The 21,890-nt window shown below is 39.0% G+C and overlaps 1 protein-coding gene across 1 annotated transcript in view; it reads left to right on the forward strand.

Moving 5' to 3' along the window:
* LOC120515507 (MDM2 binding protein) overlaps positions 1-21,890 on the forward strand; it is a 135,108-nt gene that overhangs the window by 61,093 nt on the left and 52,125 nt on the right. Inside the window, exons 12-13 of the mRNA XM_039736568.1 lie at positions 1,773-1,943; positions 5,487-5,597. Coding sequence (XP_039592502.1) covers positions 1,773-1,943; positions 5,487-5,597 — 282 coding nt within the window. The remainder of the gene's footprint in view (positions 1-1,772; positions 1,944-5,486; positions 5,598-21,890) is intronic.

The raw sequence follows: 21,890 nt of genomic DNA on the forward strand, positions 1-21,890 counted from the left end.
TGAATTTGATGGCAGCAAAACATCTCAAAGTTGTGACAGGGACAGAGCCATGTTTACCTTTGTGTAGCATTCCATTCTTCTTTTAACAACAGTCTGTAAACATCTTGGAATTGAGGTGACCAGATGCTGAACTTTTGGGAAAGGAATGTTGTCCTATTCTTGTCTGATATGGGATTCTAGCTGCTCGACGGTCCTGGATCTTCTTAGTTGTATTTTTCATGTGATGATGTGCCAAGTGTTCTCAGTTGGTGAAAAGTCTGAACTGCAGGCAGGCCATTTCATCACTCAGACTACTATGAAACCATACTGTTGTAACAGATGCTGTATGCGGTTTAGTGTTGCCTTGCTCAAATATGCAAGGCCTTCCCAGAAAAAGATGTTATCTGGATGGGAGTATATGTTGCTCTAAAACCTATATATGGTCGCCCAGCGGATAGTTGGCCGTCCTCTTCCCTCACTAGAAGAACTACATAGTTCCTGTTGTCTCAGGAACATCAAGAAAATTCTTCAGGACCCATCATGCCCAGTACAAGCATTGTTTGAACACCTGCCTTCAGGCAGACATTTCAGATCCATAAAGACTAAGACAAATAGACTGAGAAACAGTTTCTATCCTTCAGCCATTCAGTGGCCAATCTGATTGAGAGCACCTTCATTCTAAGTTAACATTAGATAAGGGACAAGTGCAATATTATGTATGTATGCGTGGAAAACATTGTTCTGCTGTTATGGACAATTTTAGATACTTATTTTATTCCCTTATTTTAGCTGTAACTTGAGTAATTTTGTTTTGTTTTTGTTTTTATTTTTTTTTTCTGCACTGGAAAACTGCACCTAAAAATTTTGTTGTACAATGTCTCATTGCTACAATGACAATAAAGATTTTTGATTTGAAATTTCTATTCGTCTGACCATGGAACAGTTTTCCACTTTGGATCAGTCTATTTTAAATAAGTGTCGGCCTAGAAAAGACTGTGGTCCTTCAGAATCATTTTCACATATGACTTCTTCTTTGCATGATAGAGCTTTAACCTGCATTTGTGGATGGCAAGGCCAACTGCTTTCACAGAGAGTGATTTCTGGAAGTGTTCCTGAGCCCATGCAGTGATTTCCTTGACAGAATCATGCCTGTTCTTAATGCAATGCCGAGTTTATGCCATTTTTAATATGGTAGAGAGCGTATTTGTTTGTGTGTATGTTGCTGACTTATTTGTGTCTGCTGGCATAGAAGGGTTGACTGTTGGTTTTTTGCCGTTTTTAAATGTCTCGCCTATTACAGTACAGCTGAAGAGAATGTATTATTTTCTGTGGCTGCATCTTACCTGTTGAATAGATTCATAAATAAATATTAGTATTAGCTCCCACCCAGTTGTGCTTTTATGCTCACCAACAGATTTTAATTGCATAGTCATTTGTGTCCATCTGTATTCCATTTATAATTTGAAAAAGTAACGCAACTGTAATGTAATTCTATCTTCTTTATTTCCAAGAAAAAATTAATACCCTACAACTCTCCAAGGTTCTACTTCTGATGTTTGATAAAGTATTTAATTTAAATGTGAGGAAACAATACAGTTTAAAAAGTAAATGTGTTTATCATATGTAACCTTGTACTATTTTTTAATACTTTAGATACTTTGTATGTATCAGCTTTTAAATTATTTATTTTCAGCTTGAGAATTGAAAGATATATGTATGTACATATATACACAGTATACTTTACTGTATAATATTTCATACTGAGGTGCATCTATCATTTTATTTTCTTAAAGGTCCTTGTGTTGAATTAAAAGGAGAACACTGTAAATATTTCCTGCTTGTCCAGGGTAATGGAAATGGAACCTGCAAAGCCAGACTTATTCATTCTGCTAATCAGTTAAACGGTGCTGCTGCTATTTCTACCATAAATGGACTGCTGAAAGACAAAGTTATATGTAGAGAAGGTGAGTGTTTAAAGTTGTTGTATCCATGGTTATATTTTCAGTTCTGAATAAAAGTTGTTTAGGAACTCTGAAAGTGATCTGGTATAGTAGTATGTTTGGTTGGCACTGCTACAGTTTTTGGTGGTATGGTGCAGGGGGTATGTGTGAGAGAAGTGCAGTTTTAGCTTGTTTCTGGAATATTGATTTTCTGTTAATTTTATTAATAAAAATTAAGGACAAAAAAAAGAAATCAGTAAGCTTTTGAATTTGAATATTACAAAGAAAGCTAAGTTAATTCTACCATATTTTTTTGAACAGTAAATTATATGCTTAGTAAATATCTGTAAAATATTACAGAAAATATGTTTCATTAAAAAGGTCTTATGTTTGCAGATTATTAAAATGTATCTAATTATAGTGAATTACAGGTCATGAGGCCTGGTTATTTGCATTTGTCTTTAAATCACAATGTTGCACATTTAATTCTAGCAATAATAACTTTTTTTTTGGGTGTCTTTATTTTTTATGTAGAACCTCAAATTGCAAAAGACAATTCAGGTTCTTCAGGTTGTAAATGTAAACAAAATAAAATTATACTGCTGTAATCACAGTCGTTTACAAAAAAACAGTTTTATTTATTACAACATAATGTATAGGGCCCACGATTTAACGCAGCAAAAAATCGTAAATTCTAAGGCATGTTTTTTTAAATTCCGCGGTGGAGCAAATGCAGTACCAGAAGTCCATAAGACTTATTCGTAACCCAAGCAAAATAAATGCAATTTTTCTTATTCTCTATCATTAATAATCAGTCATAATTCGTAATACTAATTAAATAGGTATATCAAAGCGTTCACATCCAAGCACATTTTAATCCACAGATTTGCTTTAGGCAAATGATGCTGAAACATATGTCGGCATAATATTATTCTCAACAAACTATCGAATAATGTTTCTAAAGTTATTGTTTATTTATTGTTAAAGAAAACGGCACTAAGCTGTGACAGAGAATATCGCAGTGATGACAACACCGATCCATATTTTGAGAACGAATGCTCCACATTAACAGAAGAGATCGGCAACGCAATGTAAATTTTAGCAAGAGCTAGTCTGTCCTGTAAGGCACGCCAAAAAGCAGTGATATCAGCTGGAATTACTTCACAAGATGCTATGTCCAGATAAGCTTGCCATTCATCTGCTGCAGCCATCATTGTTGGCACTGATTATGCATGATCAGCCAAATTCTTCGATAAGAGTGGTAGCTGTCGTGGATCAAATATTCTCACAGATCTGAATACGTCTATTGCCGGCTGTTTGGTTCGCACAAAATATTCTTCAAGTTTAGCAGCAGCATTGTGCTTTGCATCTTCACAGCTGCTGGTTGCAATTGGAAATCCGGACGATTTCAGGCAAGACAGTAAGTCAGACACTTTGTTGTAGACATCGACAGCCATGAATGACTGTGTCTCAAAAGAAGTCAGAGTGTTCATAATTGGCTGGCAGTGCACATGTGAAAAGGTTTCTGGTCACCATACAGGTAATCTAACCTAGACACCGTTAAAAGATCCGACTATGCCACCCAGTTTTATTAAGAGACTGGGAACTCCTGAAATTGACCAATAATAGCACACAGGTTTCTTTAAATTGGGCGGTGAGTAAACACACAATGAAAGACACAACAGTAATTTCAGGAAAAGCAACAGTAACTTCTATTACATCAGACAATAATAAGTACATTAAAAAGATAAATGAACATAAACAAAATCTAACAGTATCAGGAAGAACATTGTTTTTTTTAGAAAGGAAAGCATACAGTCCACACTCTAAAAGTCCATTAATAACAAGAACTGGAGGATACAACCTTTAATGGTGCAGATTCCAGTTTGTTCTCTGTTACCCAACACTTAATTGTTCAACTGTCCATGGATACACTCTGTTCACCAGACACTCGTTTCCCAACAGAAGTTTTGTCAAAATCGTGGAATGCCTGTCAGCATCTCTTCGTTGTTCTTTTTTTCCACTCTGGGCTCTTTGTGTTGCTGTGACTTATACACGCCTTATTTCTTGTCTGCCAGCTTTGCTCGGTCCTTTCATGCGACTTCCCTCTCTCGCTGGACCCACAACTGGTGTTTCCTTGTGGAGCTGTCTCTTCCTCCCTGGAAGTAAGTGTTGCCGTCCTTGTGCCTCACGTCATGCCAGCCAGGTACCCTCGTCTGCCTACGAGCGTCTGTGCTCTGTCCGAGTGTCCTGGCAGCGTTCTCAGTGGACCGTCCCCCTCTTTGCCTTCTCCTGACCAGAGCTTAAATCTCTTTCAGTCCCTGAAATTATCAGTTCTGGACAATCGGATTAAACAATTGCACATCTAAATTTCCTGGGTTTAACAAATAATGAAAGCATAAGTTAACAAAATGTATTGTTACCAACCATTAATGAGTACAAATCTGCTGTTTAGAAACCAATATTGTCAAACATGTTAATTGTCAAGTCAGGTAAATACAGACATCCTCCAAGGAAGGAGCAGTTTTGTTAACACAACTTTGTATTCTTTGTAATATCAACCAGCCAAAAACTTCAAAGTGGTGACTCTTTTGCAAGACAGTAAATACCGATATCCTGTAGACAGCCATCATAATAATCAGTTACAGGTTAACTCAGGAAATTTGCCTTTAACTTCTCGCCTCAGTCCAAACAATGGGTGCTTATTGCTTGTTCATCTGCTGGGCTTTAAACGTAATATTGACATGTTTCTTTTCCTAAGAGAGAAATGGAATGACCCAGTGTACAAAAATGTCCCCTCTGACACACATATGCAAATTCAAGTTCAGCTCTCAGCTCGTTAATTTTATCAGTACTTTGCACCAACGCCGAAAGCTTCTTTAACTGGACTGTAGCTCCACTGTGTTCGATTTCAGTAGCAACGAACGAGATATTAATGAGATGATGCAATAGGCTAAAGAAAGAACTTAAAGAAGTAATCAAAACTAATCATACTAATAATAATGCCTCAAATGGTGAGATTTCAGATTTGGTATTTTCCGCGGCAGTTAGGTTAATCCCGCGGCATGGCGTTAAATTCCACGGGCCACGGTCAATCGTGGGCCCTAACAATGTACTAAGTGATTTTTTTAATTCAGCATTTCTACAAATAGCTTAAAAACATTTACACTGTTTTACAAGGTAAATATGATTTGAGGTATATCTTACTAAGTACATTATGCAGTTGAGAAGCAGGTTTGTGCTTTGCAAGTATTTAAAGGTTTTTTTTCCCATTTATGTCAACAACATCAAAATGTATTAAAGTCCCACAGCTGTGAATCCTCCTTTAATTAAACCTACCAGAGATTCAAATCGAACTGCACAGGCTTAGTACTTTTTACTGTGGTTTTTCTGTGAATTCTGAATTGAAGGGATGGGAATGAGCACAAGGGTTTTATTAAGGTAGGTTGACTGCTATTTCTTTTGGTCAGTTATTGGTTCTATGTTTTCAGAGATGGACCTGTTTCAGTGTTAGATCCCAGATGTACTGTAAACAGTTTTCTTTATTTTTATTTTTTTTATAAGTAGATGTGTTGACAAAATGGATTGACAATATATCTTTCCTAAATGAAAATCACCTGCTTCAGAGAGAAGATAACGTTGCTCAACTCCAAGAAATTGTACTAAAAGACTATCTGCGTGAGTAAAAAAAATAAATAAATCTGTTTTTCATTCAAAGGTAATCAATTGTGTTAAAATTAAAGTGCTGCTGTTAAGGTTTAGTTAAGCATTGTATTAAAAAAAAGTGTTTTTCCTTACAATATATAACTTAAACGAGCTTTTTTGCATTATTTTTGTTTACTTTGTACTGTGTTGCATTCATTTTCTTCCCAGGATTAGAGCATGTAATATTGTTTTAATATTTAGTACAAACATTGTTTCAAGCCACTCACTGTCTTTACTAGTCCTGAGAAAAATGTTTAGTTTTCAATTTAAAATTTTACCAGGTGGGTCAAAGACAAAAGTGTTTATTTGTAAACTTAGTGCTGGTAAATTAAAATATCAGAGAAAACAAACATCTTAGGCTTATCGCTTGATCAGTAACATTTGTGCCAAGTTCAAGCCATGCATGTACAGCTCCATTTCTGTCTTCAAGCAAAGCAAAGCAAAAAAAAAAAAAGTCATTAATTACTGCTATTGCAAAATTGATAGGTTTGGACTGTAGAATAATAAATATATAAATAAGGCTGAAAATTGTCATTCAAATAGCAAGTTTTGACCATTCTTACACTTTACTGTAACGTGGGATAATCATGCCATGTGCTGAGGATTTATGTGAAGCCACAAGTCTTTGAGGTTTGAGGAGCAAATTGTTGTAAGGCAGTGGCATTAAATGGTGACTACTGGACATTGTTAAGCATCTAAAACTACCTTAGTTAAAAATGTGATTAGTTTTGATTAATATTATGATTGGTTGCAATCAAAAAATGTAATTGCTTAACAAAGATATACTTTAGGCATAGACAACCTACATGGTACTGAGAAAACATTTTCAATTTTCTCTCCTTTAAGAAAGTGACCTATAAGTACTGTTCATCACATTCAGATACAGATATATTTGTGGATCATTCACTGTTTTTTTGTTTTCAATTGGCCAGTTTCTTCCTTTTTATCTATTTGAACACTGCATTTTTAAAATCCCTTTTTGTGTACTGTTACTTGCTGGCTATAATATGGAATCTAGTTGATGTAAAGCTTTTATGTCTATCAAAGTGGGTATTGCTTAAATTGTACCGTTGTACACCTGGTTCAGTTAATCACTACCTCATCAATTTGAATCTGTCAGTATATTTGCAAGTAAAAACATATAGCCCAAGTAACTAGCATTTAAAAAGCATTTTCTTGGTGGATCTTTTCACAGTACTATATATAATATACTGCATAAATACTCGAAGCAGTACCCAGCATTAAACTGGTAAGAAACTTTAAGCTTTGTTCCTTTTGTCTGCTAGTCTGGCTTCAGTCTGTTATAGCATCGTCATTTAAAGAGTAGTGAACAGGAACCAAAAACCCAAAGGTACCATCAGGGTCAAAATGTTGAAATTGAATATATTGTACCATCTTCAAATGAGGAAGCTGTGCAGATTTTGGCAGAGATTAGTCCAATGGTGTGAATTTGTATACCGGACATACACTCACCTGCCACTATATTTGACACATCTTGTTTGTACCAGGTTAGACCCCCTTTTGCCTTCACAACTGACGTAATACTTTGTGGCATAGATTCAACAAGGTGCTGGAAATATTCCTCAGGAATTTTAGTTCATATTAACATAACAGCATCTTTCACTTGCTGCAGATTTGTCAGCTTCATATCCATGATGCAAATCTTCCGTTCCACCACATCCCAAAGGTGCTGTCTTGGATTGAGATCTGGTGACTGTGGAGGACATTTGAGTACAGTGAACTCATTGTCATGTTCAAGAAACCAATTTCCATCAGAAGATGGGTATGCTTATGTCATAAAGGGATGGGCTCAGGAAGGCTGTGGCATTTAAACAATGCTGAATTATTACTAAGGGGCCCAAAGTGTGCCAAGAAAATATCCACTGAACCAGTGATACAAGGCAGATTGAAACCATGCTTTCATGTTGTTGAAGCCAAATTCTGACTCTACCCTAGCAGAAATCAAGACTCATCAGACCAGGCAATGTTTTCCAGTCTTCTGTTTTCCAATTTTGGTGAGCCTGTGCAAATTGTAGCCTCAGTTTATAACGGTGCTACATGAATGGGGACATCTTAAATGTGTTTTGTGCTGAGTCGCATCTTTTGTAGTGTTGTCCCCTTTATATAGTCTGTTGTGTCTTTTTAAATGTTGTCCCCTGGAAAGACCAGGGGAAGGGGAATGCTGTGGAACCTTGAACCCTTGTGATAGTTTGCACTTGACTGTCCCTTTCGTCCGTCTTACACTATGGGGAGCAGAGCATTCAGTTGCTCTGCTCCCCAGCTCTGAAACTCACTACCATCTGAGCTTAGAAATATTGAATCATTTTCACTTTTCAAATCTAAACTTAAAACTCATTTGTTTAGGAGTGCTTTTTCGCTTTGATTACAGTTGCTCTGATTTTAATTTTTGTATTTTAGTTTTGTTTATAATGTGTGTTTTATCTATTGTTCAGTGTCCTTGAATGTTTAGAAAGGCACCTACAAATAAGTAAAATGTAGTATTATTATTGTTATTATAGATTACGTGCAAAGTAAAAAGAGTTATATTCACCTAAAAACAATGAAAAAGTGTTTGTATTATATAATACTAGCCAACCCTTGGCGTACCATACGCCGCATAATCAGGCCGGTTTTTTTAATGATTTTTAAGCACAAGTAGAAGATTAACATTTGAAAAATCGGTAATGTAATAAATCAGCAAAAAAAGCAAAATTGTAACAATGCACGGAACGAACCAACACACAATCGTCCGTGACTGAAAACTGGTGGACCGCCATCACTCATGTGCCCACCTCCAACTCGTCAATTGAGTTGTTGTCGTCTTTGCACAGTCCAGATGCATCTGTGACTCCCGTAGACTTTCCGTGTTCCTGCAGGAGCATCTAAGAAGACGCATGTTTGTCGCGGATGCGAATTGCTGTATGTAGCGTGTAAAACAGTTTCCTATGGTGCACACGGTCATGCGTCGTAACCGAAAATTCGCTTTTTAAAGAATGCTTACTTCATTGTGTTTTAACCTCAGTTGTAAAGGATTGTTTTAAGGATCCCATGGGATACCCCTCGCAAACTGTTTTACACGCTGCATATGGCGATTCACCTCCGGCATGGCTCCTTTCTGCGTGCGTCATAGGTGTCTTACTTGTTGTCCATGGGTGCTTGCCTTAGTGAATTATATATATAGATTTGTTGCAATAAATTGCTATGAATCTACATTTAATTATGATAATGACGCCTTTTCCGTTGCTGGTTCAGTTAATTTCCATGGGTGTCTTGCCTTAGTGAATTATATATATAGATTTGTTGCAATAAATTGCTATCAAAATGTTGAAATTGAATATATGATAATACTGCATTTAGCTACATTTAATTATGATAATGATGGCAGACTGGAAATAAGAATTTTAGTTCATATTAACATAACAGACAAAGTGTTTTCGAGTTATTGTGTTTACTGATAGACATACAGACATAGTTTCAAAAATGATATTTTCAGATTCAGAAAGGTCTAAAATGTCAAGATTCATCAAAATCTCAATGTCAAATTTTTTTCACAATTCCTATATTTTCTTTATATTATGTAAAAAAAAAAAAAAAAAGTAAAAATACTAAAACTGTTCATTAAAAGCATTCTTTATTCTTGAGTCAGTCCTTGGAGTCTTTCAAAACAAATGTCAAACATGGAGGCGAAGTTTGGTATTTTTCAAGTCAAAGTTATTTATTTACAATTGTGGTATATACTGTATTAATTTCTCACATAAAACTGTGTTCTAAAGTACAGTGTTTTTTTTTTTTTATAAATTAAAAAGAAAATAAAAAATTGTCTCTTCTTGCATCTTACAATGGCGCTAATGGATGCACCAGTCCATAGGTGGATGAAAAAGTTTTAAAATTCTGGTCTAGTTTTGAAAGTCCCTAAAGTCCTATTGCCTACCAGACTAATTTGTATCTTATTCCATGTGTCTGCGGTTCTCTGTGTAAAGAAAACTTCCTAATGCCTTTGTGAAATTTACCCTTAACAAGTTTCCAACTTTGTCCCCATGTTACATGTAATATCTACTATACTAATTGTCTTCATAATTTTAAACATTTCAACCATGTCTCCTCTCAATATTCTTTTGCTTAAACTGGAAAAGCTCATCTCTTTTAGTCTTTCCTCATAGTTTGTCCCCCGTTGCCCTGGAATCAGCCTAGTCACTCTTCTCTGGACTTTTTTCCAGCACTGCTATGTCTTTTTTTTTTGTAGCATTGAGACCAATACTTTACATTACTCCAGTTGAGGCTTCACCAGTGTGTTATTAAGCTTCAGCATTACCTCCTTGGAATTGTACTCTAAACATCATGCTAAAGAACCAAACATGCTGTTAGCCTTCTTAATGGCTTCAGATCACTGTCTGGCAGTTTATAGTTTTGAGTCCACTACAATTCCAAAATCATACTTATAATATGTATGATATATCATATGCTCCACTTTAATTATCCTTTTGTTGCTTCCTTGTAGGATCCCAACATGTTGGTAAAACATAACCTTGTTCTTCTGAGCCCATGTTGACTATTTAGTAAAACAGCTGTTGTTCTCATGTGTTGCTCAATTTTTCCTTTAATAATTTCTTCCATTAATTTGTATGTTATGCACATTACCATTACTGGCCTATACTTGTTTGGATCTGCATGCTCACCCTTTTTATATAACTTGATATTATTTGCAATTCTCCAGTCCTTCAGAATTTCCCCAGTCCTCAGTGACTTCCTAAAAATGTGTGACAAGGGTTTATATATGTACTTGCTACTTCTTAAGAACTTGTGGGTAAATATTATCTTCCTCACATGTGAAGATCTCAGAAAAATGTGAGTTTAGAACATCTATTTTGCTGTCTATATATTTTTAAATACCCTTTACAGTTCCTGATGCATTTACCTCCTTCTTTACTGTTCATTTACTACTAAAATACTGAAAGAATCTCTTGGAGTCATTTTTTGCCTTGTCTGCTATATTCCTCTCTAAGTGGTAAAACTACAAAATGTAAGCCAAAAATTAGAAGAACTAAATTATAGTTATTTTACTCCTTCTGACCCCTCAAGCTCCTGTAATATTTCCCCCCTTAACTGCCTGCTGTGTGTCCTTTTATGAGGTTAACTTTACTTTTCTTTGTCTTTTCTATAAACTTTGCATCACTCTTTTTCATCGTTTAAAGGCTTCTCATTCACACTATTGGTATTCCTTTGTATAAATGAACTCTTATGATGTTGTCCTCTTAACTGCTGTACTTTTCTGACCACTAGATGTATTCAATTTAATACATATTTTACTCACATTTTCCTTCTTGCTTATAAAAACTCACTTACTGAATATCTGCTGCTAGTTAGTTTCTTTCTGTCTTGTCTGCTTCTACAGCTGCTTGTGCCCGATTGGCACCTTAATGCTGTCCACCTGCCTACTTACCAGAGAGCTCTTATTTTTACTTCTTAGAAGTCAGCCTCTGCCTTTTTTCCCCACTAAGGAATTGTTGTTTCTGTTAATAAAATAATTTTCACTACAACGCCAGTCATTTCCTTAGAAAGATGCCAGTATAAGCTAGTGCTACATACTGCCCAGCCTCCCCAATGCTAGTTTGACTACAAATATTAAGAACAAGTAACGAGTGACTTTTCCAAATTCTCCCTCAAACACTCAGCTGTTTTTGCTCCTGTGCTTTAAAAATTCTAACACGACTCCATAGTGGCAACCAAAACACAAAATGTTTTAGGAGCAAAATGTATTTTTTAATTAAGGACTTGTTCACACGGGCGTTAAGTTTTTGGATAAACGAACTTGCTCTGAATGTCCTAGACGTTTATGTTGTATTTTGTGGTGGCGATCGATTGACTTCTACACCGGCGTTCGTTTGTCTCTGTCTAACGCCAGCCTGCAGCCCAAATTGTAGTTTGTGTGTTAACCTGTGGAGGCAGTGTCGGGAATTGGATATGAAAGCCCTTGTCGTTTTATTTGAGGTGCCTCCTTTCAATATGGACCATTTTGCTATGTTAGATATTAATCTTCTTGTTTTAAAAATACTCGTAATACTGCGACGTAGGGAGAGAAAAATCGCCGCCGCTACTGGGTTCATCCTCTGACTGCACAACGTCGGGTTAAAGGAAGTTTTTTTTGTGGTTTATGAAGAAATGCGAAAATTTCCCCGCAAGTTTTTTAATTACTGTCGGATGTCGGTTTCCACTTTTGATTGTCTGCTGCAGCTGGTGCAATGCCATATTGCACGCCGATCAACCAATATGCGACTTGGTGTTAGCCCCAAAGAGAGACTACTTGTTACTTTGAGGTAAGGAAACAGTAGTCGAGTGTGCGCTTACACCGGTGTTATGAACTGAAATGCCCCCCTACATAATCGTTATCAAATATTATATTAGAACATAAATTAATAGGTTCATGGTTTACAAATTACATGAGACAATAAAATAAAATAAGCAATATGAAAATATATATCCGTTCCTCCGAAGCGTAAAATAAACGTGCAGAAAACGAACTAGAAGCGGTTTCCTTGCATTCGTTGGGTTTTGAACGCCAAGAAAAAGCTTCATGCAACGTTTTTTTGATGCCGTATAAACGCGCTGCCGGACAAACGCATGCACCAAAGCCCGTGTGAACACTCTCATTGACTCCTACGTGTAGAAAACACTCGGTGCTTGATCCGCGCTCACCGGACGCTACGAACGCAAAAAAAATGCTCGATTTTAACGCCCGTGTGAACAAGGCTTTACTCTGACACCTCAGAACACAAAACTCTCAGCTGCTTCTCTTGATGATGATTTCAGCAGATCAATAAGAAAAGTAATCTCCATTTAGGAAAAAAATAATGTGTGAGTGCACAACTGTATGTCCCAACATAATTGTGAAAAAAAAATTGCAGCAGCATTAGGGTAATAAACAGAATGCAGCTTGGCGGGTTGTCATAACTCCATCCACAACGGAGGCTATGAACAAACAAGTGGAAAGAAAATGTACTCTTACCCCAAGAAAAATGTAATGAATCCGTGATAAAATAATTATTTCTAGTTTCCTTTCATTATTGCAAGGGTGCTTCATAAACAGCCGGGAGACATAGTCCCTCCAGCGTGTCCTGGGTCTTCCCTGGGGCCTCCTCCCGGTTGGACGTGCCCGAACACCTCACCAGGGAGGCGTCCAGGAGGCATCCTGATCAGATGCCCGAGCCACCTCATCTGACTCCTCTCGATGCGGAGGAGCAGCGGCTCTACTCTGAGCCCCTCCCGGATGACTGAGCTTCTCACCCTATCCTTAAGGGAAAGCCCAGACACCCCTGCGAGGAAACTCATTTCAGCCGCTTGTATTCGCGATCTCGTTCTTTCGGTCACTACCCATAGCTCATGACCATAGGTGAGGGTAGGAACGTAGATCGACTGGTAAATTGAGAGCTTTGCCTTACGGCTCAGCTCTTTTTTCACCACGACAGACCGATGCAGAGCCCGCATCACTGCGGATGCCGCACCGATCCGCCTGTCAATCTCACGATCCATTCTTCCCTCACTCGTGAACAAGACCCCGAGATACTTGAACTCCTCCACTTGGGGCAGGATCTCCCCCAACCCTGAGAGGGCACTCCACCCTTTTCCGGCTGAGGACCATGGTCTCGGATTTGGAGGTGCTGATTCTCATCCCAGCCGCTTCACACTCAGCTGCGAACCATTCCAGAGAGAGCTGAAGATCACGGCCTGATGAAGCAAACAGGACAACATCATCTGCAAAAGCAGTGACCCAATCCTGAGTCCACCAAACCGGACCCCTTCAACACCCTGGCTGCGCCTAGAAATTCTGTCCATAAAAGTTATGAACAGAATCGGTGACAAAGGGCAGCCCTGGCGGAGTCCAACTCTCACTGGAAACGGGCTCAGCTTACTGCCGGCAATGCGGACCAAGCTCTGACACTGGTTGTACAGGGACCGAACAGCTCTTATCAGGGGGTCTGGTACCCCATACTCCCGAGCACCCCACAGGATTCCCGAGGGACACGGTCAATGCCTTTTCCAAGTCCACAAAGCACATGTAGACTGGTTGGGCAAACTCCCATGCACCCTCCAGGATCCTGCTAAGGGTGAAGAGCTGGTCCACTGTTCCGCGACCAGGACGAAAACCACACTGTTCCTCCTGAATCCGAGGTTCACTATCCGACGGACCCTCCTCTCCAGAACCCCGAATAGACTTTTCCAGGGAGGCTGAGGAGTGTGATCCCTCTATAGTTGGAACACACCCTCCGGTCCCCCTTTTTAAAGAGGGGACCACCACCCCGTCTGCCAATCCAGAGGCACTGTCCCCGATGTCCATGCGATGTTGCAGAGGCGTGGCAACCAAGACAGTCCTACAACATCCAGAGCCTTAAGGAACTCCGGGTATCTCATCCACCCCCGGGCCCTGCCACCAAGGAGTTTTTTGACCACCTCGGTGACTTCAGTCCCAGAGATGGGAGAGCCCACCTCAGAGTCCCCAGGCTCTGCTTCCTCATTGGAAGGCATGTTAGTGGGATTGAGGAGGTCTTCGAAGTACTCCCCCACCGACCCAACGCCCGAAGTGAGGTCAGCAGCACACCATCCCCACCATATACAGTGTTGACACTGCACTGCTTCCCCTCCTGACACGCGGACGGTGGACCAGAATCTCCTCGAAGCCGTCCGAAAGTCGTTCTCCATGGCCTCTCCAAACTCCTCCCATGCCCGAGTTTTTGCCTCAGCAACAACCGAAGCCGCATTCCGCTTGGCCTGCCGGTACCTATCAGCTGCCTCCAGAGACCCACAGGACAAAAAAGTCCTATAGGACTTCTTCAGCTTGACGGCATCCCTCACCCCGGTGTCCACCAACGGGTTGGGGATTGCCGCCGCGACAGGCACCGACCACCTTACGGCCACAGCTCCGGTCAGCCACCTCAACAATAGAGGCACGGAACATGGCCCATTCAGACTCAATGTACCCACCTCCCTCGGGGCGTGGTTGAAGTTCTGCCGAGGTGGGAGTTGAAGCTACTTCTGACAGGGGACTCTGCCAGCCGTTCCCAGCAGACCCTCACAACACGTTTGGGCCTACCAGGTCTGACCGGCATCTTCCCCCACCATCGAAGCCAACTCACCACCAGGTGGTGATCAGTTGACAGCTCCGCCCCTCTCTTCACCCGAGTGTCCAAGACATATGGCCGCAAGTCCCACGACACAACCACAAAGTCGATCATCGAACTGAGGCCTAGGGTGTCCTGGTGCCAAGTGCACATATGAACACCCTTATGCTTGAACATGGTGTTTGTTATGGACAATCCGTGGCGAGCACAGAAGTCCAATAACAAAACACCACTCGGGTTCAGATCGGGGGGGCCATTCCTCCCAATCACGCCCTTCCAGATCTCGCTGTCATTGCCCACGTGGGCATTGAAGTCTCCCAGCAAAACGAGGGAATCCCAGAAGGTATGCCCTCTAGCACCCCTCCAGAGACTCCAAAAGGGTGGATACTCCAAACTGCTGTTCGGCGCATACGCACAAACAACAGTCAGGACCCCTCCCCCCACCCGAAGGTGGAGGGAAGCCACCCTCTTGTCCACTGGGGTAAACCCCAACGCACAGGCTCCAAGTCGGGGCAATAAGTATGCCCACACCTGCTCGGCGCCTCTCACCGGGTTCAACTCCAGAGTGGTAGAGAGTCCAGCCCCTCTCAAGGAGATTGGTTCCAGAGTCCAAGCTGTGCGTCAAGGTGAGTCCGACTATATCTAGCCGGAACCTCTCACCTCGCGCACTAGCTCAGGCTCCTTCCCCTTCAGAGAGGTGACATTCCACGTCCCAAGAGCCAGTTTCTGTAGCCGAGGATCAGACCGCCAAGGTCCCCGCCTCCGGCCACCACCCTCAACTCACACTGCACCCGACCTCCTTGGCCCCTCCCATAGGTGGTGAGCCCATGGGAACCGACCTCCTTGGCCCCTCCCATAGGTGGTGAGCCCATGGGAACCGACCTCCTTGGCCCCTCCCATAGGTGGTGAGCCCATGGGAAAGTCTGAAGTCAGAAACTTTGCTGCTTCAAACTGAACATATGTGGTAAGTTTTATGGCTTTTTCATTCACCTAAGGTCCTGTGTATCCATTAGTCCCACTGCGGGACACCATATCTCACTTCTTGCTAATGATGGGGTACTCTCCGCATATTTCTGTACCTATTGGAATCGATTTGATAAATAAGAACTAAACCAAGTGAGCACAGTGCCTGTAAGTCCAACTTCATTTTCTAGCCTGTGCAGTAAAATACAGTAGAGTGGTCAATGGTGTCAAATGCTGCGCTTAAGTCTAACAACATAATTACAGTGGAGTTTCCTTCATCAGATATCATATACATATTTTATATACAATAATGTGTTCTGTGTACATGTGTAATTATCAGAAAGACATCTTCATGAGAAGAATGGCCAGCACTACAAATTACAGGTGTAACATATATCTAAAACCAAATTTAGGAATATTTTGGAATATTCTCATTATGCCTAACAGTATATCTTCAAACCAATTATAATATTTTCGTATTTAGACACTTAAGTCAGTGAAATGGAATAAGTAAAAAAAAAAAAGTAAACAAACCTTTGTGGGGCAACTGCAACAAAAAGCAGGAGAAGATGGGTGAATTGCAACATAAAAACCCCAATATATTGTACAAAACATAAGGTTTCACCTTGTCTTTTTGTAAACAGAAATTGTTTCAAGGATTGCCATGGAAAATAATTTTGAAAGTAAAGGCTTGGATGAGTACATAAGTATATATACATAGTTACAAATTGTTTACTTGTTGCTTCAGAGGTGATTTAAAGTGTGTGCATGTTTTTTGGTTTCTAAAAAAATAAAAAAACTGTAACTGTAGTACTTGTTTTGAGAGATTGTTTAGGTACAAGAAACTAAATGTTTCTGAAAAGGGAAATTTTTGTGCCAAACAGTATACAATATATACAGTGTTTATGGGATTTGACATCTAAACTTGGCACAATGATAACTGAAAGGCTGTGGCACAAAAGAAAACTGATTCCAGGTTTGTGCATCAAAAAAATGTCTTGGTTTAGTACTGTAAAATCCCTAAAGCACCATTTATTGTGCTTTATTTAGTTGATATTGGTGTAAAATAGGGATACTCCAGTCAGGTTCTTTAACACCAATACTCACCAGTTTCATGTTACTTAATCATCCGATTCCTTTAAAAAATGTTTTACACTAATCATCAGCATAACCATATGCATAGAAGTGTACTGTATTTTTAGAGTTAAACTATAAACCACAGGCGTTAACTGTTAATTTTTATTAACAAAATGAAATTCAGTAGGCTTATTTTTCTATGACCATAAAATACTAAAATAAATAACATTTCCTTATTATACATACTAACATTTTTTAACTAATAAAATCAGCAGAAAAATATCCATAATACATATGGCATAAAGGACAATAAAATGCTTTCATATTGTTTAGGTTTTTCTGTAATGTACCTATCTGAAACAAGTCTTAATTCAAAAAAGTTTTCACCATTTCTCTAACAACAAAAATATATATACAGTATAAATATATATATATATATATATATATATATATACAGTATAAATATATATAATATTCTCTCACATTCAGTCAATTGGTGTTGGTAATTAAACTCTGCTTAAATGTAAATATACATGCACTAATATGTTTTAATCATTTTTAATCATTCAAACATTACAGCTTTTTGCTGTTAAAATATACATTTACTATATTTATACAGGTGAGCTTTTTTTCTTCAGAGTATCAACTAGACTTTTGTAATTCTTGAGGTGTAATTATAAAATACTACCGTCCTCTGCGGCTTCATCCATCTAGTAATGAAACAGGGCAAACTTTAAAAATCATTAAGCATTCGGGTATCGCTAGCTAAGTGGAAGCAAAGTCTGCTCTATAATGTGGCAAGAGATAGAGCGATCCGAAAGGAGGCTGGCACGTGAGTGACGAGGGCTCCACCCAGCGCCCCACTCCTGGTGTCCTGCTTCCCCCTCCCCTCGACCCGCAGCCTCTGTCTCGGATTAGCAAGTATATATCACTCATGCAAGTGAACTATGATTCTTAGCGCGATGAGAGAAGTCGCAAATCAACCAGAATGTTGAAGCAAGTTCTAAATCCGTTAAGTAGTTCTCTCCTGAAAAGCCTACAGACAAACAGACGTTGATTTTTATATATAGATTACCATTTTAATAATAAATAATAATTCTTTGCATGTATATAATGCTTTTTTCACTAGTAAAAGCGCTTAGCAATTGCAGGTTAAGGGCCTTGCTCAAGGGCCCAACAGAGCAGAGTCCCTATTGGCATTTACGGGATTTGAACCGGCAACCTTCCGATTGCCAGTGCAGATCCTTAGCCTTAGTGCCACCACTCTGTATTAATTATGTAATACTTGTTTCTTACCAAAACCTATGCTGTATGACGCATAGCAACAAATAATAAAAACAGTACAAATCTTTAAAAAAAGGGTATTGTTTACTTAGCAGCAATTTCAAGTTTATTTAGGTGGTGCCCATTTTAATTTAAAGGACAAAATAAAGGTCAGAATTCCTTACAGTTGCTTTTCTTACATTTGTTTGAACAAGACAACTTCTCAGATTACTTTTTTTTCCAGTTTATTACTCCACTTTCTTGAATGTAATGGCTAATATAACTGTCGTCTTTACTGATAAAACAAGCTTCCACTCAATGCACTTTTTTACACTATAGGAAGTTTGGCAAAAGATAAACAAAACAAAAAAGATGTGTTTTGGCTCAATTACCATAATACCTTGCATAAAGGAGTACTACAACTAAATTAGTGTAAAGCTTAGAAAAGCAGGAGCTGAAAATATAATTTTTTGTGATTGTCATTTTTACCCATCGCCAATCAATTCTTTTTTTAGTGAAAATCAACCGATTTCGATTGGCAGCCAATCACCAGGGTGGTGTGCTCTAACTTGATTTAAATAAATGCTGGCCTTTCCCCTTAGAAACATAAGAAATCTAATGGCCAGCTCTTTGAAGCCATAGAAGGTCAGGCAGGGTTGCTAATTTGCAGCTATCTGGAGAGTGCAACAGTTACGAGGCCTCGTCCAAATAGCAACTGTTTTTCTGAGGGACACTGCTCACCTTGCTGAATTCCATACTCAGGGAGGAGGTCTTGACCAGACCAGAAAAGATGACATTTGAAATAGTGGGTAGATATACCTGCTTGGCCTGTTAGATCTTGGCATGGTAATCTGTCAAATAATTTCTTTGTGCAATGTCATTGGTTTCATTAGTTTGGGTAAATAGTTCACATAAGCTACAGAAGAAGGTAAATGGATTCCAGATAAAATGTGAGTCACTGAGGGGCTATAGTTGATAGTACAGTGATCCCCCACCTATCGCGGAAGTTACATTCCAGACCCATCAGCAATAGGTGAAAATTCGTGATATAGAAAGATCATATAAATAAACATTTTTTATAGTTTCAGCCTTAAAATACGCCTCCCACATGCTTTAAACACATGTAAACTTATTAAAACACTTTGTAAACACATATAATATGTGGATGTTGGGCTAAGGATATGAGTAACATCTCTCTATTATAAAAAAAAAATCTTGTCAAGGAGAAGAGGCTTGATCTTCTCAGAAGACAATTTGACATCCCGCGAGAGACATTCTAACGGTCACGCAAAACAAGGCAGTGAGACAGAAGGACAGCTGCTGTACAGGCTTTTAAATGATCGACGCGCAGAGCGACACGCAGAACAGGCATCTTGGCAGAAGCAGTGCAAAGCCAGTAGCTGATCCGTCCACTTCTGCTTAGCGTGCGTTCAGCTCACTCTACCCAATCCAAACCCACCCCCCCCACAACACAAGCGGGAGAGACGTGAAGTGGCAGGAGTGTAACGCGCCTCTGGGGGCGTTGAGAGAATTGAACAAGTCCTGATCATCTCGGAGAGACAGTTTGACGACATGCAAGACTAGACATTACAACCTTAAGAAGCAAATCCTGTGAGATGGTGACCTTTGCACGTCATGCCCTACTTACAAACAATTTAAAACAAGTTCACTGACTTCTAACCTAGCAGTTGTTGGAATGCTTTTGGCAGACAAACTTCAGGTGCTCCCAGCTCTTAAAACAACGACAAGCAGAACACGCAGCTTGCCAGCAGTTGCGAAGTGGCGAAAGGACAGCTGCTGTACAGGCTTTTAATTGATTGACGCAAAGCACAACACACAGCTGGCCAGCAGCAGCAGCAAGACACTGATCACATCTCTTTAGTATGTGTTCAGACCCCCACTTCACAGTGCAAGCAGCGTTAAGTCCCATGAGAAAGAGATTTAACCATGCCCAGAGCAGGAAATAAAGAACAAATATTGTTTTTACAAAAGTTTTAAAGTAAAAATGATAATAATGCATATGTGACAATTCCCATGAAAATAACAATCTCTTTAAATTGTTTATCCGGTAAACCAAACCCGGGTTTGGGTGAGCAAAGCGAACAGGAGGTGGAGCCCCCTAGTAATAAATTAATTAATAAATTAATAAATCCGCGATGTAGCGGGGGCGCAATAGCTGAACCGCGAAATAGCAGGGGATCACTGTAATCTCACAGGATGTTAGGATTCCCCTGGATTTCAAGAGTGTTCTAGTCATGTACATTACCAAGCAAAATTTTTTCTATAGCACAGTTCCATAGAGTGGATGTAGCTCATATTGCTTTACAATATTACAAAGAAATAATTACAAGGAAAGAAAAAAAAAATGTAATTAAATGAGGAATAATAATGAGTAAATAGTATACAAAAAATAAATAATACACACTTAAGATAGATAGATAGAATTGAGGGAAGTATATTTCTTAAATGTAGAATTGGATTTATCGGTCTCTAAATGCAAGTCTGATAATAAGTTCAGGTGGCCAGGGTTGATGGTGGCTGCTAGACCTCCCATTAAGCCACAGAACAAAAAACAAAATCTGTAGGGCTTCCTAACCAAAAGTCCACCCAGTTCCCACTGGACATTTTACCTTTTCAATCTTGCATAAATGTTCTCAATTAGTTCTTTGTATATTTTTTTCAAGCTTTGTCTTGAAGAATTCAACACAATGGGTCTTGTGGGAAATTGGGGGCATCTGCTTTCATTCAGATATCAGGCAGTTGCATACCATTTTGTCTGGGTGGTAGCGTCGAGAAGAACCAGAATAGAAAACAGAAGAAAGAAAAGATTCATAATGATTGCAGATTTGTTGAAGAGTAGTTATGAAGAAGACAAATTTAAAAAATGGGTATTATTTGTTTTTAAAAATTATCCAGAGTGTATATCTGTTGGTAAAGTATTCCAGATTTTTGGTGCATAACAGCAAATAGCCTTTTCACCACTTATTTTATACTTGGCTCTTGGAGCTATTAGAAGATCTAGGGTTAAGACTTGCAATGTAGAGGAATGGGCACTCCAAAATATGGGAAGGAGCAAGTTTATATAAGGCATTGCAGTATATACCATTAGTGCATTTTAAAGTCAGTTCTAAAGGACACAGGTGAGCAATGCAATAACACTAAAACTGGTCAGATATGCTCAGATTTTTTTATCTGGCAAAGATTCTTGCTACTACATTATGGAATAACTGCAACCAATTAATGTCCTTCTTAGGTAGACATTTTGGAGGGCATTAAGGTAATCTAGCCAACTAAAAACAAAAGCATGAAATAATTTCTCAGCATCTGAAAGCAATCTAACTTTTGTAATGTTCCTTAAATGGAAAAATTCAATCCTATTAATATGGATAATATGCTATTGAAAGTTTAGGTCAGAGTCCATGATTATAGCTGAATTCTTTACTTTTGGCTTGATTATTAATGCTAAAGGATACATTTTATTACAAATACGCTCATTATTTCTACTATTACAAATGACTAAGATTTATTTTTTTTATTTAACTTGAGTAAACTACTACACATCCATTTGGAAATACAAGACAGACATTAGGTCAGAGAGCCAGGAGTGGCAGGGTCATCAGGTGCTATAAGTAGGTGAAACTGCGTGTTATCTGCATAGCTTTAGTAGATCACTTTGTATTGTTAGTTAGTCAGTCCTTATGAGAGTATATAAATTGAAAATAACAGCAGACCCAGAATAGATCCTTGCGGTACACCACTGAAAATATCATTGCTCTCTGAACTGCAGTCTAAGCCACAACTAAAAAAGAATGTTCTGCCTGTTAAATAAAACTAAAACCAGTTTAACACA

The sequence above is a fragment of the Polypterus senegalus genome, chromosome 15, assembly GCF_016835505.1.
Source record: "Polypterus senegalus isolate Bchr_013 chromosome 15, ASM1683550v1, whole genome shotgun sequence".
Taxonomy (NCBI): Eukaryota; Metazoa; Chordata; class Cladistia; order Polypteriformes; family Polypteridae; genus Polypterus; species Polypterus senegalus.